This window comes from Neoarius graeffei, chromosome 21 (genome assembly GCF_027579695.1).
Source record: "Neoarius graeffei isolate fNeoGra1 chromosome 21, fNeoGra1.pri, whole genome shotgun sequence".
NCBI lineage: Eukaryota > Metazoa > Chordata > Actinopteri > Siluriformes > Ariidae > Neoarius > Neoarius graeffei.
The window spans coordinates 36,072,221-36,094,803 of NC_083589.1; the positions used below are offsets into that span (position 1 = coordinate 36,072,221).

At 41.9% G+C, this 22,583-nt stretch overlaps 1 protein-coding gene across 2 annotated transcripts in view; it reads left to right on the forward strand.

The window, feature by feature from the left end:
• LOC132869708 (copine-8) overlaps window positions 1-22,583 on the forward strand; it is a 302,212-nt gene that overhangs the window by 199,540 nt on the left and 80,089 nt on the right. For both annotated transcript variants that reach the window (XM_060903046.1, XM_060903044.1), the window contains exons 9-13: window positions 7,769-7,873; window positions 13,255-13,296; window positions 14,848-14,923; window positions 20,514-20,567; window positions 20,787-20,848. In XM_060903046.1, coding sequence (XP_060759029.1) covers window positions 7,769-7,873; window positions 13,255-13,296; window positions 14,848-14,923; window positions 20,514-20,567; window positions 20,787-20,848 — 339 coding nt within the window. The remainder of the gene's footprint in view (window positions 1-7,768; window positions 7,874-13,254; window positions 13,297-14,847; window positions 14,924-20,513; window positions 20,568-20,786; window positions 20,849-22,583) is intronic.

Here is a 22,583-nt window from a genome sequence, read left to right on the forward strand (position 1 = left end):
AACTATTCAGAATATTAATATTTCCCACAAAAGTGTTGGAAAATAACCAAGAATAGGCTCCATATGGCAAAAATAACACCGTGATTTTACTTAGCACTGACCCCTAAGTGAACTTCTGTTGATTTAGTCATTATGTGCAACAAGATTGTGCCCTGAACTAAGAGCTATCAAAACATTTCAGCTCTAAAACTGTGACTGTTCACATAGTCTACTCATAAAAATAGTGAATATAAACTTATTTATAGGTACCAATGAACAAGCATACACACACTCAACTCTACTCAGCTACTCATGCTCTTGTAAAATGCGTTGAAAAAAAAGGCTTAGTATTATTCTTAGTATAATAAGTTTTCTCATTATTAGTCTCTCTTATTATTCAATATTAATTCTCGTTCAGTGTCAGTGCTTTAAGTGGGCCAGTATGCAGTACCGCCACTTCTAGATTTTAACCCTGGGACTTTTTACGGCGTACCGGGACTTCTCACAAGCTCACAGCACCCTTTCCTGTCCTCTTCATATCAGAGTGTCTCTTGACGATTCATCTCATCTCATCTCATTATCTCTAGCCGCTTTATCCTGTTCTACAGGGTCGCAGGCAAGCTGGAGCCTATCCTAGCTGACTACAGGCGAAAGGCGGGGTACACCCTGGACAAGTCGCCAGGTCATCACAGGGCTGACACATAGACACAGACAACCATTCACACTCACATTCACACCTACGGTCAATTTAGAGTCACCAGTTAACCTAACCTGCATGTCTTTGGACTGTGGGGGAAACCAGAGCACCCGGAGGACACCCACGCGGACACCCACGTGGACACGGGGAGAACATGCAAACTCCACACAGAAAGGCCCTCGCCGGCCACGGGGCTCGAACCCGGACCTTCTTGCTGTGAGGCGACAGCGCTAACCACTACACCACCGTGCCGCCCTCTTGACGATTCATTATGACATTTAAACTACATTATCCAGGGTGCATGGCGGCACGGTGGTGTAATGGTTAGTACTGTCGCCTCACAGCAAGAAGGTCTGGGTTTGAACCCAGTGGCTGACGAGGGCCTTTCTGTGTGGAGTTTGCATGTTCTCCCTGTGTCTGCGTGGGTTTCCTCCCATAGTCCAAAGATATGCAGGTTAGGTTAATTAGTGGCTCTAAATTGACCGTGAGTGTGAATGGTTGTTTGTGTCTCTATGTGTGTGTCAGCCCTGCGATGAGCTGGCGACTTGTCAGTCAAGTTTATTTGTATAGCGCTTTTAACAATAAACATTGTCGCAAAGCAGCTTTACAGAATTTGAACGACTTAAAACATGAGCTAATTTTATCCCCAATCTATCCCCAATGAGCAAGCCTGTGGCGACGGTGGCAAGGAAAAACTCCCTCAGACGACATGAGGAAGAAACCTTGAGAGGAACCAGACTCAAAAGGGAACCCATCCTCATTTGGGCAACAACAGACAGCATGACTATAACATTAACAATTTTAACATGAAGACAGTTTTGTTGATGTTGTAACTCTTCACTGATGGAAACTTGAGTGCAAAACTGTTCATGATAACTGCAGTCCTAAAGTTAGCAAGTCAACTGTAGTCCTCAGCCATAAAAGCATTACTGTAAGAGTCCAGAGCATCCTCCAGGTATAACCCTCAACTGTCCTCATGGGGCCGTCCTTCACAGGAGCGATGCGATAAAACTCCGACCATACACAGGGCACCAGGATGGATCAAGCAGGTCCGAGGAGCAGAAGAGGCCAGCATCTCAATCCCAGGACCAACATGTAACTCAGAGGGACAGATTGGGGGGGGGGGAGAGAGAGAGAGAAAGAAAACACATGTTAGGTATGCCCTAAAAATGACAAGTACTAAATCTGTGTGGTAGGCTCGCAGAGACGAGAGTCTTGACATCAGGCATAACACACAACAATGGCATGTTAATATGGTTAAAAAAAAAATATCATGACTCTGCTCTGGCTGGACTTGTGTACCCTGCCTCTCGCCCATGGTCAACTGGAATAGGCTCCAGCTTGCCCCCCGCAACCTTGCACGGAATAAGCAGTTACAGATAAAACAACAAAACCCAGGGTGCACTACGTGATGCTCGCCTGTCTCAATGCTCGCGGGACTACGTGACGCCCACTTGCTTGTTCACGGAGAAGTTGGAAACAACAAACAGGAAAAACAAAGAAACAAAAACAGGACAGTAATGTTGGTATGGCTACAAAAGGGCACAAAGAGAATGAGAGTCGAAACGGAGTTGGATGATGACACAGCTCTTCGACAGTCAAATTCTACCGCGGCAGAAAATGCAAGTTGGGGGGGGTGTCGTGGCTCAGGTGGCTAAGGCGCCATACCATAAATCCGGGGACCCGGGTTCGATTCCGACCCGAGGCCATTTCCCGATCCCTCCCCGTCTCTCTCTGCCACTCATTTCCTGTCCTGTCTCTACACTGTCCTATCCAATAAAGGTGAAAAAAGCCCCCAAAAAATATCTTTAAAAAAGAAAATGCAAGTTGGGAGCGGCAAGCTAATATTAGCGCATCTGCTAACAGCAAAGAGCCTGTTGCTACCGATACGCCAGTCAACTGCGATGTTAACAATAACCTCCTTCAACACGAATGGTCACTGTTGGTCAAAGGCTCGAGTACAGTATTTTTGCTCACAGAACGACTGGCTTATTTGTAAAGCCAAAAAGCTGGGGTGTAAGATATGTAGCCGCCCAACTCGTATGCCAGCAGGTGAATATGGGGAGTACTGGCACTTGTTGTTTTCCACTTAAAGCATTGCTCAGTGTGTTTTGTGTGTGCATGTATCTGTTAATTACAGTTTAGTTGTTTCAATTGATTACTTCCCTGCAAACTCTGTCTATAACAAACACACATGGAGAATTAACCCGCCAAACGGCAAATTCAAACTTAATCAATTACTCTCTTCTTTTTTTCTTCAGTCATCACTTTGTCTTGGTCAGAGTCATGGGTAGGGGTAGAGTAGCTAATCCACCTATCCTGCTGAAAAATCCAGGGGTACCTGCTACCAGCTGCAAAATTACAGACAGAATGTTCAAACTGGTAGATCATCTTTACCAGCTGGTAAACTGCTTTCCAGCTTTCTTATGACTTGATGAAGCCAATGAAGAAACTGATCTAATTGCTCTCCTGTTCTGTTATTTTCTAGCTTGTTCATGATGTAGCGTTCATAGCAATAATTCAGACACTGATTCTGTAAGCACTTACCCGCTGGTCGAGATGGCCTACCAGTTTGACCAGCTTGGCCTGTGTTTTGGCAGCTGATCACTGGTTGGCTTAAACTTTTTTCTTTTTCAGAAGGAAACTAGAATATTTTGTGAGGTAAAACACCACACAGACAGAAAAACGACAAAGGTTACCAGGTGATCAGGTTGTCCAAGTTCAACAGGAAAAATAAAATGGAAATGAATACATAAAGAAAGAAATGTTTAAATAATATTGGCTGGCTTGTTTTGTGGTATATCAGATATATTCCATTCAGTTAGCATGATATTGAACAAGTTGAAGACGAGTAGCTGAATGGAATATATCTGATATACCACGAAAAAAAGCCAGCCATTATTATTATTATTAATATTATTAAACATACACTCTTTTCCGGGGCGGCACGGTGGTGTAGTGGTTAGCGCTGTCGCCTCACAGCAAGAAGGTCCGGGTTCGAGCCCCGTGGCCGGCGAGGGCCTTTCTGTGCGGAGTTTGCATGTTCTCCCCGTGTCCGCGTGGGTTTCCTCCGGGTGCTCCGGTTTCCCCCACAGTCCAAAGACATGCAGGTTAGGTTAACTGGTGACTCTAAATTGACCGTAGGTGTGAATGTAAGTGTGAATGGTTGTCTGTGTCTATGTGTCAGCCCTGTGATGACCTGGCGACTTGTCCAGGGTGTACCCCGCCTTTCGCCCGTAGTCAGCTGGGATAGGCTCCAGCTCGCCTGCGACCCTGTAGAACAGGATAAAGTGGCTAGAGATAATGAGATGAGATGAGACACTCTTTTCCAGTTTTTCAATGTCTGTTGGTATGTTTTTCTCTTGTAAATATACATGAAGAATATCTAATGAAGTTTTGGTAGTCTTTCAGGTGTTCAGCATGTCTTTCTCTTTCCTGGCGAACAAAGACATGCTTCTGTGCAAGCACACCAGAAAAATTTCTCATTGAATATTCACATCAGCTCCGATGCCTGACATCATGTTGTCTTGACAACCGTGCAGTATCGTAAACCATATTCAACGCTCATTCTCCATTGGGTAGAGTGACGTAATACAAGTAGGATAAGTGATATGCTAACAATATTGCATGCTATCAAACCAAATGAATGAAACCCACTAGAAGGGAATAGAACACATGTTTTTATTCCATTGAAAAAGTGTCTGAAGTATCACTGAAGTATCACTCTGCGCTAATTTGCTATTGGTGCATTTCTTTATACTGTTATTAAGGCAGTAGTGTGTTGTGAACTTGCGGAGGTTTGTCTCGCACTCAAGTGTGCCCTTAATTATTTAAGTTGCTAAAACATGCAGTGCAATTGGTTTCTGCATTTCAGTAAAAGGTTACTTCACCCAACCCCTGAATACAACCGAGTGAATTATTTTGTCCTTAACACAGAACAAATATTTCAGAGAAGAAAGTATTTGAAAATCATTTGTTATGTCAAGCCAGTCGTTTTGTTGTCTCTCACTAAAAGTAGTGACCTACAGTGCCATCCATAATTATTGGCACCCCTTGTAAAAATTATTAAAAAGGGTTAGAAAAAAATTCACCTTTTTAGTGAAGTCGCTTCATCTCACACTGAAAAAATGAGAAAAAGCCAGCCTTTAATAGAAATAAATTTATTCAGATCGAAACAAATCCCTCATCAAGAAATAACTGTTTTCAACAAAAATACATATGCCACTATTATTGGGACTCTTTATAAAGTTTAGTAAAAAAGGGTTAGAAAAAATCCACCTTTTAGTGAAGTCGTTTCATCTCACATTGGAAAAATGAGAAAAATCCAACTTTTAACTGAAATACATTTATTTAAAAAAAAAAAAAACTCTCATCGGCGGCACGATGGTGTAGTGGTTAGCGCTGCCGCCTCACAGCAAGAAGGTCCGGGTTCGAGCCCTGTGGCCGGCGAGGGCCTTTCTGTGCGGAGTTTGCATGTTCTCCCCGTGTCTGCGTGGGTTTCCTCCGGGTGCTCCGGTTTCCCCCACAGTCCAAAGACATGCGGTTAGGTTAACTGGTGACTCTAAATTGACCGTAGGTGTGAATGTGAGTGTGAATGGTTGTCTGTGTCTATGTGTCAGCCCTGTGATGACCTGGCGACTTGTCCAGGGTGTACCCCGCCTTTCGCCCGTAGTCAGCTGGGATAGGCTCCAGCTTGCCTGCGACCCTGTAGAACAGGATAAAGCAGCTAGAGATAATGAGATGAGGAGATGAGATGAGAAAACTCTCATCAAGAAATAATTATTTTCAACAAAAACACGTGCCACTATTATTGGCACCTCTGAAAATGAGATCTATGGAATTAGGCCTGGGTGATAAAATGATAGCGATATGTACCATTGATAGACAGTAATCTCCTTCAGTAGCAGTAATAAAATTGTTCGATAGAATTTCTGATAGTTTCACGGAAACATGTAGTTGCATTAACACACCCCGGGCGTGATCCCTCCCTTACTCATAAACAGTCTGTATCCCTTGATAATGGAGCGTACTGCAAGTGACATGCAAACAGCCACACATTTAACAGGCTTATTGTTTGGTTGTCACACAATAACAACAGAAACAGCTTGGAGTAAGAAAATGAGCAGTGTTTCCCACAGGTCTTAAAGATACTTGCTGCGGTAGCCGGTGGAAAGGGCCCGTATTACCTGCCTGCACAAAAATGCTTTACCTCATGTGATTTCGGATCGCACTGGAGTTTGCTCCGCTCACACTGCTTAGTAAATCATGCATGTTATCCATCAATGACAACCACAGATTGCTTTTAAATTTTGTATCTGCGATTTCTGATAATAAAAACAAAAATTATTGATTAACTTTAGTTACTGACATGAAAATAGAGCCATCAAATATACACGGACCGTTCATGTCCTTTTAATAATCAGTTAAAGAGACGAGAAAAAAGTGCTATTACAAAGCTGAATACGCTGACTGGACTCAAGCGCTCCATGTTGTCATGGTAACGTTGATAATAACATGTAACGTGCACACTGATTAAGATTGTCTACAGTGTGAAAGCGCTCCGTTCATGTGGTCGGCTATTTGGAAAATCATTCCAGCACAACACAGATCCTTTTAGCCTTACTGTATCATATGTTCATCTCATCTCATCTCATTATCTCTAGCCGCTTTATCCTTCTACAGAGTCGCAGGCAAGCTGGAGCCTATCCCAGCTGACTACGGGCGAAAGGCGGGGTACACCCTGGACAAGTCGCCAGGTCATCACAGGGCTGACACATAGACACAGACAACCATTCACACTCACACCTACGGTCAATTTAGAGTCACCAGTTAACCTAACCTGCATGTCTTTGGACTGTGGAGGAAACCGGAGCACCCGGAGGAAACCCACGGGGACACGGGGAGAACATGCAAACTCCGCACAGAAAGGCCCTCGCCGGCCCCGGGGCTCGAACCCAGGACCTTCTTGCTGTGAGGCGACAGCGCTAACCACTACACCACCGTGCCGCCCCCATATGTTCATTATTATTATTATTATTATTATTTATTTACTGCTCACAAAAGTTTCTCGTTCTTCAGACTCATTTGCTGAAATGAATCGATAAATGTACTTTGAGTGGCCGTTAATATACCTGGGTGGCCAGATCAAGTAAAGTCTATGTGGGAAACAATGTGCAAAATTGCTGATAAAAGTAAGGTGCTGATTAAATTCAAAACAAAGTGGCTAAATTCAACCTTTTTCTCTGCTGGTAATTATTAAAAATTATCAATATCGCCTGAAATGAAACAATTTGTCGTGAAAAATTTTTCAGCTATATCGCCCCGTCCTCAGTGGAATCTAATTATGCTATTACTAAAAAGTCTGGTTTTACCCATATTACAAATATAATAAGAATATTGTTCATGTCCACATCAACACAATCTTGTTTTGATTTTTGTGTTCGTACAGTGACTTTGAAAATAGTGGTTTTGACTGCAGCCGTGGACTCTGGTGATTCTCCACAAAGTTAACCACAATAAAGATACTTGGAGTACTGATTTGCTCCTTGCCCTGATCTCCTGCACTCTGTTATTTTAAAATAAAGGGTTAAGCCATTAGTAGGTCTGTGTTGGCAGCTTCAAATTTAGGTTAAAGACCAAGCTGTTTTCAGATGCTTTCTGTTAAATAATTAATATTTTTACATTTTTTATAATCTTTACTTTCTCTGCATGTTTTAAATTTACTTTAATTTTATTCTATTTTATTCCGCTGGTTTCTTTTTCTTTTTCTCCTTTTTTTCTTTTTGGCATTTTATTATTTTAGTTCTACTGTTGTTTAATTCTTATTATTTTCTTTTAATTCTTTTAATTAATTGTTTTAGATTAAAAATTAAAATTATTTTATGTAATTTTATTTCTCTATTGTTTACTGTTTTTGTTTTTGCTTCTGTAAAGCACATTGAACTGCCATTGTGTATGAAATGTGCTATATAAATAAACTTGCCTTGCCTTGTGTCCTTGATAAATGCCAGGGTTTTGTGTACAAATGTGGAAGCACCTTTTGCACAATACTTGGTGCATGTGTGTGACTGGGGGTGTTTGTGCTTGTGACAGATTCACCATTTGCCATAAGACAGAGGTGGTGAAGAACACCCTGAACCCTGTATGGCAGGCCTTCAAGATCCCCGTCAGAGCCTTGTGCAACGGAGACTATGACAGGTAGGACCTCAGCAAGTATGTCTTTATTTTGATGTAAAACAGAGGCACGCCTTAGTTACTCGTGATTCTGATCTTGGGCTTCAGCACATTTTTGAGTAATATTGAGTGATATTTGCTCAAGTGAGTATCAAGTCAGCGCCAGAATTGGCATTCAACAATGCAGACTACAAAAATGGCTGACAAGGACTACAGTTGTGGTCAGAAGTTTACATACAGTGACATGAATGTCATCTTGGAAATGAATGTCATGGCGATATTTGGGCTTTCAGTAATTTCTTTGAACTGTTCTTTTTCTGTGGCAGAATGTACAGCATACATCTTTAATTTAAAAAAAACACTAGAATTTGGTGCACAAGTTTTAATTTTCTTTGGGTTTTCTGAAATCAACACAGAGTCAAAATTATACATACATGGTCAAAAATATACATACAGCACACCTAATATTTGGGTAAAATGTCTCTTCGCAAGATTCACCTTGACCAAACATTTTTGTTTACCATGAACAAGCTTCTGGCAGAATTCTGGTTGGATATTTCACGACTCTCCGTGGTAGAATTGGTAGAGTTCAATTAAATTTTTTTTTTTTCTTGGCACGGACTCGACTTATAAGCACAATCCATATATTTTCAATAGGGTTGAAGTCAGGACTTGTTTTAAGCTTAATGTTAGCCTGCTTTATCCTCCACAACCAGCTCTGATGCGTGTTTTGGTTCATTGTCCTGTTGTAAGTCCCAAGTCGTGTTCAAGTTTCTGATGGTTTATGCTGAAGAATTCTGAGGTAGTCCTCTTTCTTCATTATTCCATCCACTTTGTGCAATGAACCAGTTCCACTGGCAGCAAAACAGCCCCAGAGCATGATGATGCTACCACCACCAGCAGCTGGTACAGTGTCCCTCTGTACATGGTGGTCATTGTGGCCAAACAACTCAATCTTTGTCTCATCTGACCATACAGCTATCCTCCAGAAGGCTTTTTCTTTGTCCATGTGGTCAGCTTCAAACTTTAGTTAAGCTTGAAGGTGTCAATTTTGGAGCAGGGGGTTATTTCTTGGATAGCAGCTTCTTAGTCCATGGTGAGATGAACTGTGGACAGTGATCCATCAGCTTCCAGTTCATGGCAGGGCTGTGTCATAGTGGTTCCCAGGTTGTTCCTGACCATCCAAACCAATTTCCTTTCAGCTGAGGGTGACAGTTTGGGTTTTCTTGAAGCAAAGTGGCTTGGCAAAGTGACTATACCTCACAATAACTTGGATACAGTTGTTTGAAAGGATCTTGGAATTTGCAGTTGTTTAGAAATGGCTCCAAAAGACATTCCATAATTGTGTATATCTGCAATCCTCTTTCTCAGATCTGCACTGAGCTCCTTGGACTTTTCCATTTTACTGTGTGTTGGTCAATCCAGTGAGTGCTGTAAACAAACCCTTTTTATGAAGGTACAGAGAAGCTACCAGCTGTAGTCAATCATGATCACTAACAGGAAGTTAAGAGACCTCGGCCTTGGCAAGATAAGAGACATTTTGGAAGTTTCAGCACATCTGAATTAATAATCTAAGTGAGGGTATGTAAATTTTTGACCCTGTATGTATAATAACTATATTCATCAACTAAATAAAATATGGAGATCTCGTAACATCACAGAGAAGACTAAGCTAAGGATTTATAACAGCAACGTTTTGTCAGTACTCCTTTATGGTGCAGAATGCTGGAGAATTGTACAGAGGGATAGCAAAAGACTGTCAGGGTTTCATTCATCGTGTCTGCGAAAAATTTGTAGCATATACTGGCCTAATAAAATATCGAATCAAGCACTATATTAACGGACAGGTCAATGCGACATCATGACACAAGTTAAAAGGAAAAGATGGAAATGGTTAGGGCATGTGATACGCAAAGATCCAGAGAATATAACAAGACAAGCTTTGAAGTGGACACCTGATGACGGAAAGAGGAAAAGAGGAAGACCAAAAGAGACCTGGAGGCGTACCATTGAGAAAGAATTCAAGAGCATCCAAAAGACCTGGGGAGAGATTGAAAAGAAAGCAAAGAACAGAGAAGACTGGAAAATCTTAGTGGAGGCGCTATGTGCCACCTAGGCACAATGGCGAAGGAGAGATGTATAATTTTGACCCTGTGTTGATTTCAGAAAACCCAAAGAAAATTAAAACTTGTGCACCAAATTCTAGTGTTTTTTTTTAATTAAAGATGTATGCTGTACAATCATTCTGCCACAGAAAAAGAACAGTTCAAAGAAATTACTGAAAGCCCAAATATTGCAATGACATTCATATCCAAGATGATATTCATGTCGCTGTATGTAAACTTTTTGTAAAATTTTGAAATTCATCCTGACAGCCCTAATGGAAATGCATTATAGTGTTTTTCATGATGGACACACTATTTTATGCAAAATGTATTGTTTTATAAGGCATTCTGTCACCTCTGTCCTTTAAAGGGGAACAGAGGGCAATATATAGAGTAAATATAACAATAAAACACACATTAACGAACCTTATTCAAGACTTACAAAAGTTTTTTGTTCTAAGGTTGGAAAGTTATAGTGTTTTGAAAGTAGCTCGAGCAAACTATTTCCGCAGTTTGAACAGCCCGCCATGATATTAATTTTATCCAATCAGAATGCACGTTCATTTTCTCTGCGTAACACTCATGACGTATGTATGTGCCCAGTTGTGTTGGCTCATTGAGGTTGGGAATAGCACGTGTGAAATACCCGTTTCTGCCTCTTGCGACGATTTCGCAAGTCCACGGGTGGCGCCTATCTCATTGCAGCAAATAAATTCTGCTGGACTCGTGAGCAACTCCACGTTACATTTTCTGCACGAGCACCACGCCGTGTCACCTGCACGCAGACGCTCTGCCCCACGCTCGCCATGCCCATGGTCAGCATCAGTCTCATCCTCGCCGTCATCCGAGCTTTCTTCTCTTATTTCATCACCGGAGTCGAGAGTACCTCTCCTAGGTTCAAACTGGTACTCTTCTAAGCCATAGCCTGCTTGCAGTGTGTCTTGCGGGATCTCTTCGTATGATTCGACAGAGCTGTCGCTTTCACTTGATGCGCCCGACGCCATGATTACACGCTTCTCTCCTCTATTTCGGAGAGTTCCGCTAGTGCAGTGGGTAGCGCTGACGTCACGGTCTTTTAAAAATGGCGCCTCTTGTGCGGTTTAGCGTATAAAGTATTATATTTACAATTACCAAGATATTTCGTTGTTTTCTAGTATATAAATTTGATAGAATACTTAAGAATACGTTACTTTGTCACATCAGCAACTGTATATATTATATTTGGTACCCCTTTAAGTGTGCACTGGTGGCAGTCAAAAGTGATGAGCCCCCTCACTCATCCTCTGTAAGATTTCAAGCCTTGGCTGAATGGAGCACTGATTATTGCCTCCTGCTTGTGCTTTATCTGTGATTGAAAGTGTTTGAGTTTGGGGGACTGTAGGGGTGTGTTTATGGAGATAAGACCCTGCAGTACACCCAGAGAAGTGCTGAGTGTCCTGCTGTCGTGTTCGTTCTGGTGTCAGACTATTGTTAGAATGCAGTCAAGCAAAATGGTTGTGGATTTTGACACGAGGAATTCGTGCTGTGCGCTCATCACTTGTTGAGCAGCTGCTAACAGCGGCAATGCTGATAGCAATAAACGATATGGAAGTGAGCTTTTTCGTTAAGATTGCAACCCAAGAAATGAGAAACTGAAATCAGATCAGTAAATAGAAATTGAGCCTCTTAGTCCTGAGCAATAAGTGCAAAACCCTTTTTATTCTCAAACTCCTGCTATCTGGGACAGGTTTGTGTCTCCTGCAGTATTCATATAAAGGAAGGTTAAGCCATCCAGAAGAAATCCAACCCTATTTTGCACACAAGATCTCCAGCTTTTTAAATGGCTCTGTGCAGCACTTAAAACCTCACTGCTGTCTGCAGGCTCCAAGGAAACCAATTCACTGCTCGTGTTGTAATGGAACACTAAAGACTAGTTTTTGTAGCGGAGCAGACTATGATTCATATCTTTTTCTCTGTATCTCTGTATTGCTCACTTGCTTGCCTTGATTGCCCATGCAGTGAATAGTAAAATTGCTGTTAGAGATGCTGGTCACTGCCCATGGAAGATGGCTTACTTGCTATTGAGAGAATGATACTTCATCTTCAGATACTTCACATACTGATTGAGGCGAAATTGGAAAAAAAATGGCTGGTGTGAGACAAGATTACTGTACAGTTTTCAAGCTGACTCTCTCTCTGTCTCTCTCTCTCTTTCTGTCTGTCTGCCTCTGTCTGTCATCCGTCGCTCTCTCTCCATGTCTGACTGTCTGTCTGCCTCTCTGTCCGTCTGTCTATATGTCTTTCTCTCTCTCTCTATCTCTGACTGTCTGTCTGTCTCTCTCTGTCCGTATGTCTGTCTTTCTCTCTATCCCTGACTGTCTTTCTGTCTTTCTCTCTGTCTGTCCATCTGTTTGTCTGTCATTCTCTCTCTATCTATCTCTGACTGTCTGTCTCTCTCTTTGTCTGCCTCTCTCTGTCTGTTTGTCTCTCTCTCTCCATCGCTCACTTTCTCTCTCTGTCTCTCTCTCTATCTCTGACTGTCTGTCTCTCTCTCTGTCTGTCGGTCTCTCTCTGTCTGTGTATCTCTCTCCATCTCTCACTTTCTCTCTCTCTATCTCTGACTGTCTGTCTGCCTCGCTCTGTCCGTCTGTCTCTGTCTGTTTCTCTCTCCATCTCTCACTTTCTGTCTCCCTCTCTCTCTCTATCTATCTATCTCTGACTGTCTGTCTGCCTCGCTCTGTCCATCTGTCTCTGTCTGTTTCTCTCTCCATCTCTCACTTTCTCTCTCTCTCTCTCTCTCTCTCTCTCTCTCTCTCTATCTCTGACTGTCTGTCTGTCTCTCTCCGTCTGTATGTCTGTCTTTCTCTCTATCCCCGACTGTCTTTCTCTCTGTCTGTCCATCTGTTTGTCTGTCATTCTCTCTCTCTATCTATCTCTGACTGTCTGTCTCTCTCTTTGTCTGTCTGCCTCTCTCTGTCTGTTTGTCTCTCTCTCTCTCCATCGCTCACTTTCTCTCTCTCTCTCTCTCTCTGTCTCCCTCTCTGTCTCTGACTGTCTGTCTCTCTCTCTCTCTGTCTGTCTCTCTCTGTCTGTGTGTGTGTCTCTCTCTCTCTCTCTCTCTATCTCTGACTGTCTGTCTGCCTCGCTCTGTCCGTCTGTCTCTGTCTGTTTCTCTCTCCATCTCTCACTTTCTGTCTCCCTCTCTCTCTCTATCTATCTATCTCTGACTGTCTGTCTGCCTCGCTCTGTCCATCTGTCTCTGTCTGTTTCTCTCTCCATCTCTCGCTTTCTGTCTCTCTCTCTCTCTCTCTCTCTCTCTAGAACAATCAAGATTGAAGTGTATGACTGGGACAGAGATGGCAGGTAAAGTGTTGTAACCATTCACTAAAACTCATACAACAACAATAACAACAACAACAACAACAACTCAAAAGCAGTTTTAGATGCTCTTCGAATTATTCTCTTTATTAGATTCAAGGCAGTCGTGATAGGCAGCAAATGTATACACCTTACAGAGTCAATAATATTATCATAGATCAGAATTTTAATTTGGTCTAATATTTAGTCAATTGGGCAGCACGGTGGTGTAGTGGTTAGCGCTGTCGCCTCACAGCAAGAAGGTCCTGGGTTCGAGCCCCGTGGCCGGCGAGGGCCTTTCTGTGTGGAGTTTGCATGTTCTCCCCGTGTCCGCGTGGGTTTCCTCCGGGTGCTCCGGTTTCCCCCACAGTCCAAAGACATGCAGGTTAGGTTAACTGGTGACTCTAAATTGAGCGTAGGTGTGAGTGTGAATGGTTGTCTGTGTCTATGTGTCAGCCCTGTGATGACCTGGCAACTTGTCCAGGGTGTACCCCGCCTTTCGCCCGTAGTCAGCTGGGATAGGCTCCAGCTTGCCTGCGACCCTGTAGAAGGATAAAGCAGCTAGAGATAATGAATGAGATGAGATTTAGTCAATTATCAGTTGTTTTTTTCCCCACAACTTTTTTTTAACATGTTTTTATTTTGTCAGTGAAGCGTGAGGAAGAGTCTGGTTTATTTTGTAAATAAGTCCCTTATTTATTCATCGAGTTAGTTAGTTCACGGTTTTGTGCAATAAGAAAGCTTGCGCTTAATTATATAAACAGATTTGAATATATCAACATAAAAAGAATGTCAACAACTAATTAACGACAAGCATAACTTTAAACAACACTTGGAAGAGTATAATGTAGATTCTCTGTTGGTCAAGAATGCTGGATAGATGGAAATAAATCAAAGAAGCATCGGTACATTAGTAGAGAGTTGAATGACACATTCTTGTAATCTAATTGATTTTCTATGTGTGGCAAAAAGAAATTGGGCAGCGATATTATCCAAAATGAAACAGACACTCGTGTCTGCCAGCAAATAGCTGCAAGCTATTTATAATGCACATTTCAAGCAGGGTCATTTATAGCGTACCGTTTAGACATTCACCATCATGACTTCTCAATTTTCCTTTGCAATGTTTGAAATTTTGTTTATGCCTTAATAGCCTTTATAGCACAAATAAATGGATTGATTTTGCACAAACTAGCAGTTAAGGATCTTTATGTCGTGCGTTTATGATCGTAGTCATTTAGTGAGTCCAGAAGTGAAACAAATGATGGTATTTTGCATATCGTGTTTGCACAACTGCCAGAGCGTTTAAAAAATGAAGAACAAAATGTAGTGCTAAAAAGACAGTCTGATCATAAACCTGTTTTATTGTGAGATACACAATAAAGAAGAAATATTCTACTTTTTTCATGGTGTACGGAGGAGATTTAGCAGCTCTTCCTATTCTACATTAAAATGAATGTCTCTTTCTGTGTGTGTGTGTGTGTGTGTGTGTGCGTGTGTATACGCATGCACGTGCTGTTTCTACATGTATGTCTGAATGCATGTGTGCACAAATAGCCACGATTTCATTGGCGAGTTCAGCACCAGCTACAGAGAGTTGTCCCGAGGCCAGTCCCAGTTTAATGTATATGAGGTAAGTGACCTGCTGACTTCCACAATTTACTTTTTATATGCATGCCTTTCTCTGAATACCTCATTAACATGCAGCAGTTTATGCTTATTCTGTGATTAAAATAAGGAAATTAAACTATAGGTTCCTTGCATTTGCCTCATTAGATATGCAAGTCATGACGTGGTGGTCAGCTAAGCTCAATGTTCACATAGCGTTACTATCACTGGAGTGCCTTGCTAGTCGTTAAAATGCCCTACACTTGCGTAGTTTTGGGCTGCTAGAGTCATGAGAACAATCATCTGTATCCGTATAGTTATATGTTAGCTGGATAACTATTTTAGATTATTTTATAAGACTTTTAATTGTCATGTAATTTTCATTTGACATATCATTATATTTTAATTATGTAAAGTCCTTCCTGCACCATATGGCGCATAGGGTGGCGCCGATCTCCATTTCTATAGCCCTCGGCCTCTCGCCTATTACATAGCTAGGGTTACAGTGGGGGGCTAGTCCTCTGGTAACCGCGAGAGTTTGACTCCCCACTCACATCTGTATTGCAGCGTGCCGTGCCAGACGGCAGTAGGTACCATTTTTATGATGGTCTATATTCTTCACAGCAAGAAGGTGCTGGGTTCGAGCCCCGTGGCCGGCGAGGGCTTTTCTGTGTCGAGTTTGCATGTTCTCCCCGTGTCCGCGTGGGTTTCCTCCGGGTGCTCCGGTTTCCCCCACAGTCCAAAGACATGCAGGTTACGTTAACTGGTGACTCTAAATTGACCGTAGGTGTGAATGTGAGTCTGAATAGTTGTGTGTCTACGGTATGTGTCAGCCCTGCGATGACCTGGTGACTTGTCCAGGGTGTACCCCGCCTCTCGCCCGTAGTCAGCTGGGGCAGGCTCCAGCTTGCCTGCAACCCTGCAGGACAGGATAAGCGGCTAAAGGTAATGGATGGATATTCTTATATCATATGAACACTGGGAGTGATTTAAGGAAGTAGTGTTCAGAATGGGAAACATAAGGGTGATTAACGATTTGATACATCCTGTGTTTTGCTTATGACAGAAAGTGAGTGCATGCTATTAGTTAAGCGAGAGGTGGCTTGGATATACAATTTAACATATAACAGCTCGAAGGAAGGTCCCTCATGCTGGAGTAGTTAGTTAGTGCGTGTATTGTGAGTAGGAACGATGGGCTTTTTCAGCAGCTTGTCATCATTGATGCCTTTGTCATGCCCTTACAGTACTTCTGTCTACATGAATATTTTGCTGTCAAACACATTCTCTCTCTTGCTCTCTCCCTCTCTTTTATCTTTCTCTTGCCCACACTGTTTATTTGAAATGACAACCGCTCCAGTTATGGAATACTTCTCATCAAGTGTGATCAGTTCTTCCCCTCTTATCCACTGTACCTCTGTGGGGTGCGTTTTCCTGTGTTTTGATCAAATATGCTTTGCTGATGTGTAAGAATGCACATATTGTCACACTTCTCTTCCTGTAACGCAAAGACAAGTTTCCCTTCATTTACAGCAAAGGGGTAAGCCATGGCCTAATGGTTAGAGAAGCAGCTTTGGGATCAAAAAGTTGCCGGTTCGATTCCCTAGGCCAGCAGGAATGGCTGAAGCGCCCTTGAGCAAGGCACCTAACCCCCAGGCTGCTCTGGGTATATTGTATGTCGCTCTGGATAAGAGCATCTGCTGAATGCCTGTAATGTAATATATATAATATGGCGTATGTCACAATTATGCCAGTCTTTTCAATGATACCCCTTCTCAGTGCAGACACCACTCTCCTCAGTGTGCACTGTAGCATCATATAATCTCTGTAGGTGAATTGCTGTCTTTGGCCCAACATCCATGCAAGGTGTAGTGAGCTCTCGAACCTTAAAGTGCTGATGACACGTTTTTGACATCTTTGGCGATGTTTTATAACATAAAAAGTAATTCCCGATGATCCATATATTAATTCACGAAGGCGCCTATTTTACAAGTTATGATAAAAAACGCGGCTATTTGGGCAAATTTGACAGGGCTGCAGCACCCAGGAGACGGAGGAGGAGGAGGAGCTATATGACGTCAGCGAAAGAACCTTCCTCCTAACTTACCAGTTTGTTGTTGATGCGACGGGTGTTCAGTTTGTCATTATTAGTATTATTATACATTTTATATATATATATATATATATATATATATATATATATATATATATATATATATATATACTAGTGCATCTCAAAAAAGTAGAATATTGTGAAAAAGTTGAATATTTTCCATCAGTTATTTAAGAAAGTGAAAATCTTATATATTATAGACTCATTACACATAAACTAAAATGTTTCAAGCATTTTTCTATTTTAATTTTAATCAGTATGGCATACAATACAAAAACATAAAAAAACCATCTTAAAATATTAGAATATTTCATTTCGAGTTTGAGTAAAACAGTATGAACACAGTGTATCTCTCGGTCTAGTTCAGTACACACAACCACAATCATGGGGAAGACTGCTGACTTGATTGTTGTCCAGAAGATGATCACTGATGCCCTCCACAAGGAGGGTAAGCCACAAAAGGTCATTGCTGAAAAGGGTGGCTGGAAAAGGTGCACAAGCAACAGGGATGGCCGCAGTCTTGAGAGGATTGTCAAGAAAAGTTGATTCAAGAACTTGGGAGAGCTTCACAAGGAGTGGACTGAGGCTGGTGTCAGTGTATCAAGACCCATCACGAACAGACATCTTCAAGAAAGGGGATACAACTTTCGCATTCCTAATATCAAGCTACTCCTGAGCCAGAGGCAATGTCAGAAGTGTCTTATCTGGGCTAAGGAGAGAAAGAAATGGACTGTTGCTCAGTGGTCCAAAGTCCTCTTTTCAGATGAAAGTACATTTTGCATTTAATCTGGAAATCACGGTTCTAGAGTCTGGAGGAAGAGTGGAGAGGCACAGAATCCAAGGTGTTTGAAGCCCAGTGTGAAGTTTCCACAGTCTGTGATGATTTGGGGTGCCATGTCATCTGCTGGTGTTGGTCCACTGTATTTTATCAAGTCCAAAGTCAACACAGCTATCTACCAGGAGATTTTAGAGCACTTCATGCTTCCATCTGCTGACGAGCTTTTTGGAGATGCTGATTTCCTTTTCCAGCAGAACTTAGCACCTACCCACAGTGCCAAAACTACTACCAAATGGTTTGCTGACCATGATATTACTGTGTTTGATTGGCCAGCCAACTTGCCTGACCTGAACCCCATAGAGAATCTATGGGGTATTGTCAAGAGGAAGATGAGAAACACCCGACCCAAAAATACAGATACGCTGAAGGCCACTATCAAAGCAACCTGGGCTTTAATAACACCTCAGCAGTGCCACAGACTGATCACCTCCATGCCACACCGCATTGATACAGTAATTCATGGTAAAGGAACCCCAACCAAGTATTGAGTGTATAAATGAATATACTTTTCAGAAGTTGGACATTTCTGTATTGTAAATCCTTTTTTTGATTGATCTTAGGGAATATTCTAATAATTTGAGATACTAGATTTCTGATTTTCATGAGCTATAAGCCATAATCATCAAAATTTAAATATTTCACTTTACATGTAATGAATATAGAATATATGAAAGTTTACCTTTTTGAATTAAATTATGAAAAAAAAGGAACTTTTTCATGGTATTCTAATTTTTTGAGATGCACTAGTGTGTGTGTATATATATATATATATATATATATATATATATATATATATATATATATATATTAGTTATTATGCCTTCGCGTTGTGTTGCCGGCTTTTGCTCCAAAACCTACAAGGATGGGGTAAGTTTATTCAAGTTTCCCAGAGATCCCGAGCTGCATGCGAAGTGGGTGAAGCAAGTCAGGCGCACTCGTGACAAGTGGGAGCCCTCACCAACATCCGTCCTGTGCTCTGAACACTTCGATTTGGATTGTTTTGACACCCTTCCCAGCTTAAAAGAATCTCTTGGGTGTTCAGTTCATCACAAATGTGTGTTACTACCATCAGCAGTGCCTACACAGTGTTGCCAGATTGGGATTTTTCCCGCCCAGTTGAGCGGTTTCAAGTGCATTTTGGTGGGTTTTGAACATATTTTGGGCTGGAAAACTTCAGCAGTATCTGGCAGCAGGGGGTCTACTAGTAGCTATGCCGGATCCAAAGACAGTCCTCCTGTCAGAACATGTGTTGTGAAACGACATAAGATAAAGGTACGTAGAGCTATAGATTCTACATGATAATCATAAATGTAATCATAAAGTCGGCGTGATATCAGTCATGTATTTGCTTGTGAAAGCTTGCGGCTTTCATGTAACTGCCGCCTAGCAACGAGAGGCAAAGGGTAAAGAGGGTAGGCTATCATAGATTCTATTCGGAAGGGATCAACACAATTCTAGACTCCCAGAAGAGGAAGAGCTAGCACTAGAGAGTTCACCGGCGTTTTCATGCGCCATTTCCATTGAGTAGAACCAGAGTAGAACAGCCAGTGAACCGCAGCGTGTTCTCCCGCTAACGTCACAACATGGCCGCGAGCCACGGACCCAGTTTTCTTGCGCTGTGCAATTAAAAGTTGGATATTTGCATAACAACAGCTTCTTTTCACGTAATTATAACAGAAATCTAACATGTTTGCCATGTTGTATAGTTTATTTAAGAAATTGCATAGAGTCATGTTCGTGTCATCAGCCCTTTAAACCACCTTTATGATTTACACTATATGGCCGGAAGTAGGTGGACACCTGACCAATCACACCTACAGTATATGTGCTTGTTGAGCATCCCATTCCAATCTCCACTCTTCTGGGATGGCTTTCCACTAGATTTTGGAGCATGGCTGTGGGGATTGGTGCCCATTCAACCACGAGAGTATTACTGAGGTCAGGCACTGATATTGGGCAAGAAGGCCTGGTGTAAAGTCAGTGTTCCAGTTTATCCCAAAAGTGATCAGTGGGGTTGAGGTCAGGGCTTGGTGCAGGCCAAGTTCTTCTAGTCCAAGAACTAGAAGAAACCATGTCATTATGGAGCTCACTTTGCGCACAGGGGCATTGTCATGCTGGAACATGTTTAGGCCTCTTAGTTACAGTGAAGAGAAAGTTTCATGATACAGCAAACATTGCAGCAACAGTTTGTGGAAGGAACACATATGGGTGTGTAAGCATTGTCAAAACCACCCCCTTTGCACAACATCTTAAATATATCAGTCATGTATGTGGAGCAGAAAACACCACCTACACAAAGAAGTTGTTATTTGCTAAACCAACTAGAAAATACAACCATGATTCATGGATAAAATATACAAGAATCCTTAACCTTGCTATCGATGAAGCAAAGAAGTTAACTCAATCTAAATTGGAGTTCACCAAGCTAGTCAATGATAAAACAAGCTTGCCTCATCCACTTCAATGAAGCAAATGGAGGAACTCACAGGTACAGGTAGGTGATGGTCAGGTGTCCACATACTTTTGGCCATATAATGTATGTGTCATGACCAGCATGAGGCAATGTCTCAGAAGTGGTAAGACGAGCTTTAGGACCACTTATATTTTTAAGTGACTATTTCATGATTCTCTCACAAATGAATGAAAAATGTCTGTCTGTCCCAACAGGTCATTAATCCAAAGAAAAAAGGAAAGAAGAAAAAATACCTCAATTCTGGAACGGTACGTAGAATATGGGTAAACCAGTTCTGTGCACGGTGTATGAGTAATCCGTGCAAGGATGCATGCTATAATTTTTCCATTGTCAAATTAGTAAAGCTCTGATTGGATTTTACAGTAAATGGATGCTGTGTACTGTAAAATTAATGAGGTGTAATAATTTGCTCTAGGCAGTCAATATGCTCTGTTAGAACTGTCTTCTTGCTCTCTTTCCATTGTTAGGTAACACTTCTGTCATTCCTCGTGGATATTGAAGTCACCTTCCTAGACTACATTAAGGGCGGGTGAGTGGCCGTTTCTATGCACCACTTACAAGCACCAAAATATAGGGCAGATCAAAGCAAGTGTGATACCTATCTAGCATTTTTTTTTTTTTTGCTTCATTGAAAACACTGCATTCAGTGAGGATTTGTTTTTTTGTGTGTAACATTGTTAAACACAATGTTGCTGTTCTCCAGTCCAGAACAGCAGGACTTTTGAATGTCACCTGTATCCTGCTGAGAGATTGGAGCGGAATGAATATGTGCAGGCAAGAACCGTGGGTGGATAAGTCCATTCAGAGTGGTGGGGAGAGATTTGGTTAGTGCTAATCCTTGCCCAGGTGTTTGCTTGTGTGTGTGTGTGTGTGTGTGTGTGTGTGTGTGTGTGTGTGTGTGTGTGTGTGTGTGTGTAGGCTGAATGAAAGTCGGTATGGTTACCTGTCACTCTTAAGAAGGGTGAAAAAGGTTTATTCATGCGTACCAAACGTCACGCCCACGTCAAGCGATGCTTTTTAGGAGGAAGGCCAGATGCTGCTTCTTCTCAGGTGGCCATTTTAATGGCTCCACTCTCCTTTTAGCTTCACGTGCTGCTGCAAAGGTCAGTGCACTGTGTCTGGATTCATCTCTTTATGGTCAGTGCAGTCTGTTTATCTAAATCATTTTGCTCTCTAATTTTACTTTCGAGTCTCTCTTCTTGTCTTTTTCCCTTGATTCATTTCAATGAAAATTGTTTTCACAAAGTGATAGCATGTAAACAACGAGACCGTCGATGATGGCGTAGCTCACTCCGGTCCCGTCTAGTCCAGAAGGAACGATCTAAAGTGGGCCACCTTGCACAATAAATGTTGCAAGTGATATACACTATATACAAGCTATATATAGACGCTATATACACCCTAGGAATACTGACCTATTTGCCAGAAAGAATCCAAAACGGCGAGGAATTGACCGAGAAGAAGCGATTTTTGTTGAACTGCTCATTAAGGCTTATTTAGTCCAAAACTTCATTAATAATTGCAATTAAGCAAATCTGGGTAGACGTTATATGCACCCTAAGTACCCCGACCTTCATGCCAGAAAGAATCAAAATCGGTGAAGAATTGAGAGAGAAGAAGCGATTTGTGTGGAAACTGCTCGTTAGGGCTTAATTACTCCATATCTTCATTATTAATTGCAATTATACAAATTTGGGTAGAAGCCATATGCACCCCAGGCAGACCCACCTTCCTGCCAAAAAGAATAAAAATCAGTGAAGAACTGAGAGAGAAGAAGCAATTTTTGTGAAATGTAGACGATGCCGGATGGACGGATGACGGACAACACATGATGGCATAAGCTCATTGCCTGTTTACCGGATGAGCTAATAAGCAACCCTGACAAAAACTAGTCACATTTCCTAGTTCTATCTCTCACTCACTAGGCACTTTATACATTACATTACAGGCATTTAAGAGAGACGCTCTTATCCAGAGCAACGTACAATATACCCAGAGCAGCCTGGGGAGGAGTTAGGGGTTAGGTGCCTTGCACAAGGGCATTTCAGCCATTCTTACTGGTCCAGAGAATCAAACTGATGACCTTTTGGTCCCAAAGCTGCTTCTCTAACCATTAGGTCATGGCTTTCGCCATTTATACTGAACAGGGTCATGGTGTATCCAGAACCTATGCTGGTAACACTGGGCATGATGCAGGAATACACCCTGAATGGGACATCAGTCCATTGCAAGGACATCATTCACACAGACCTTGGGGCAGTTTA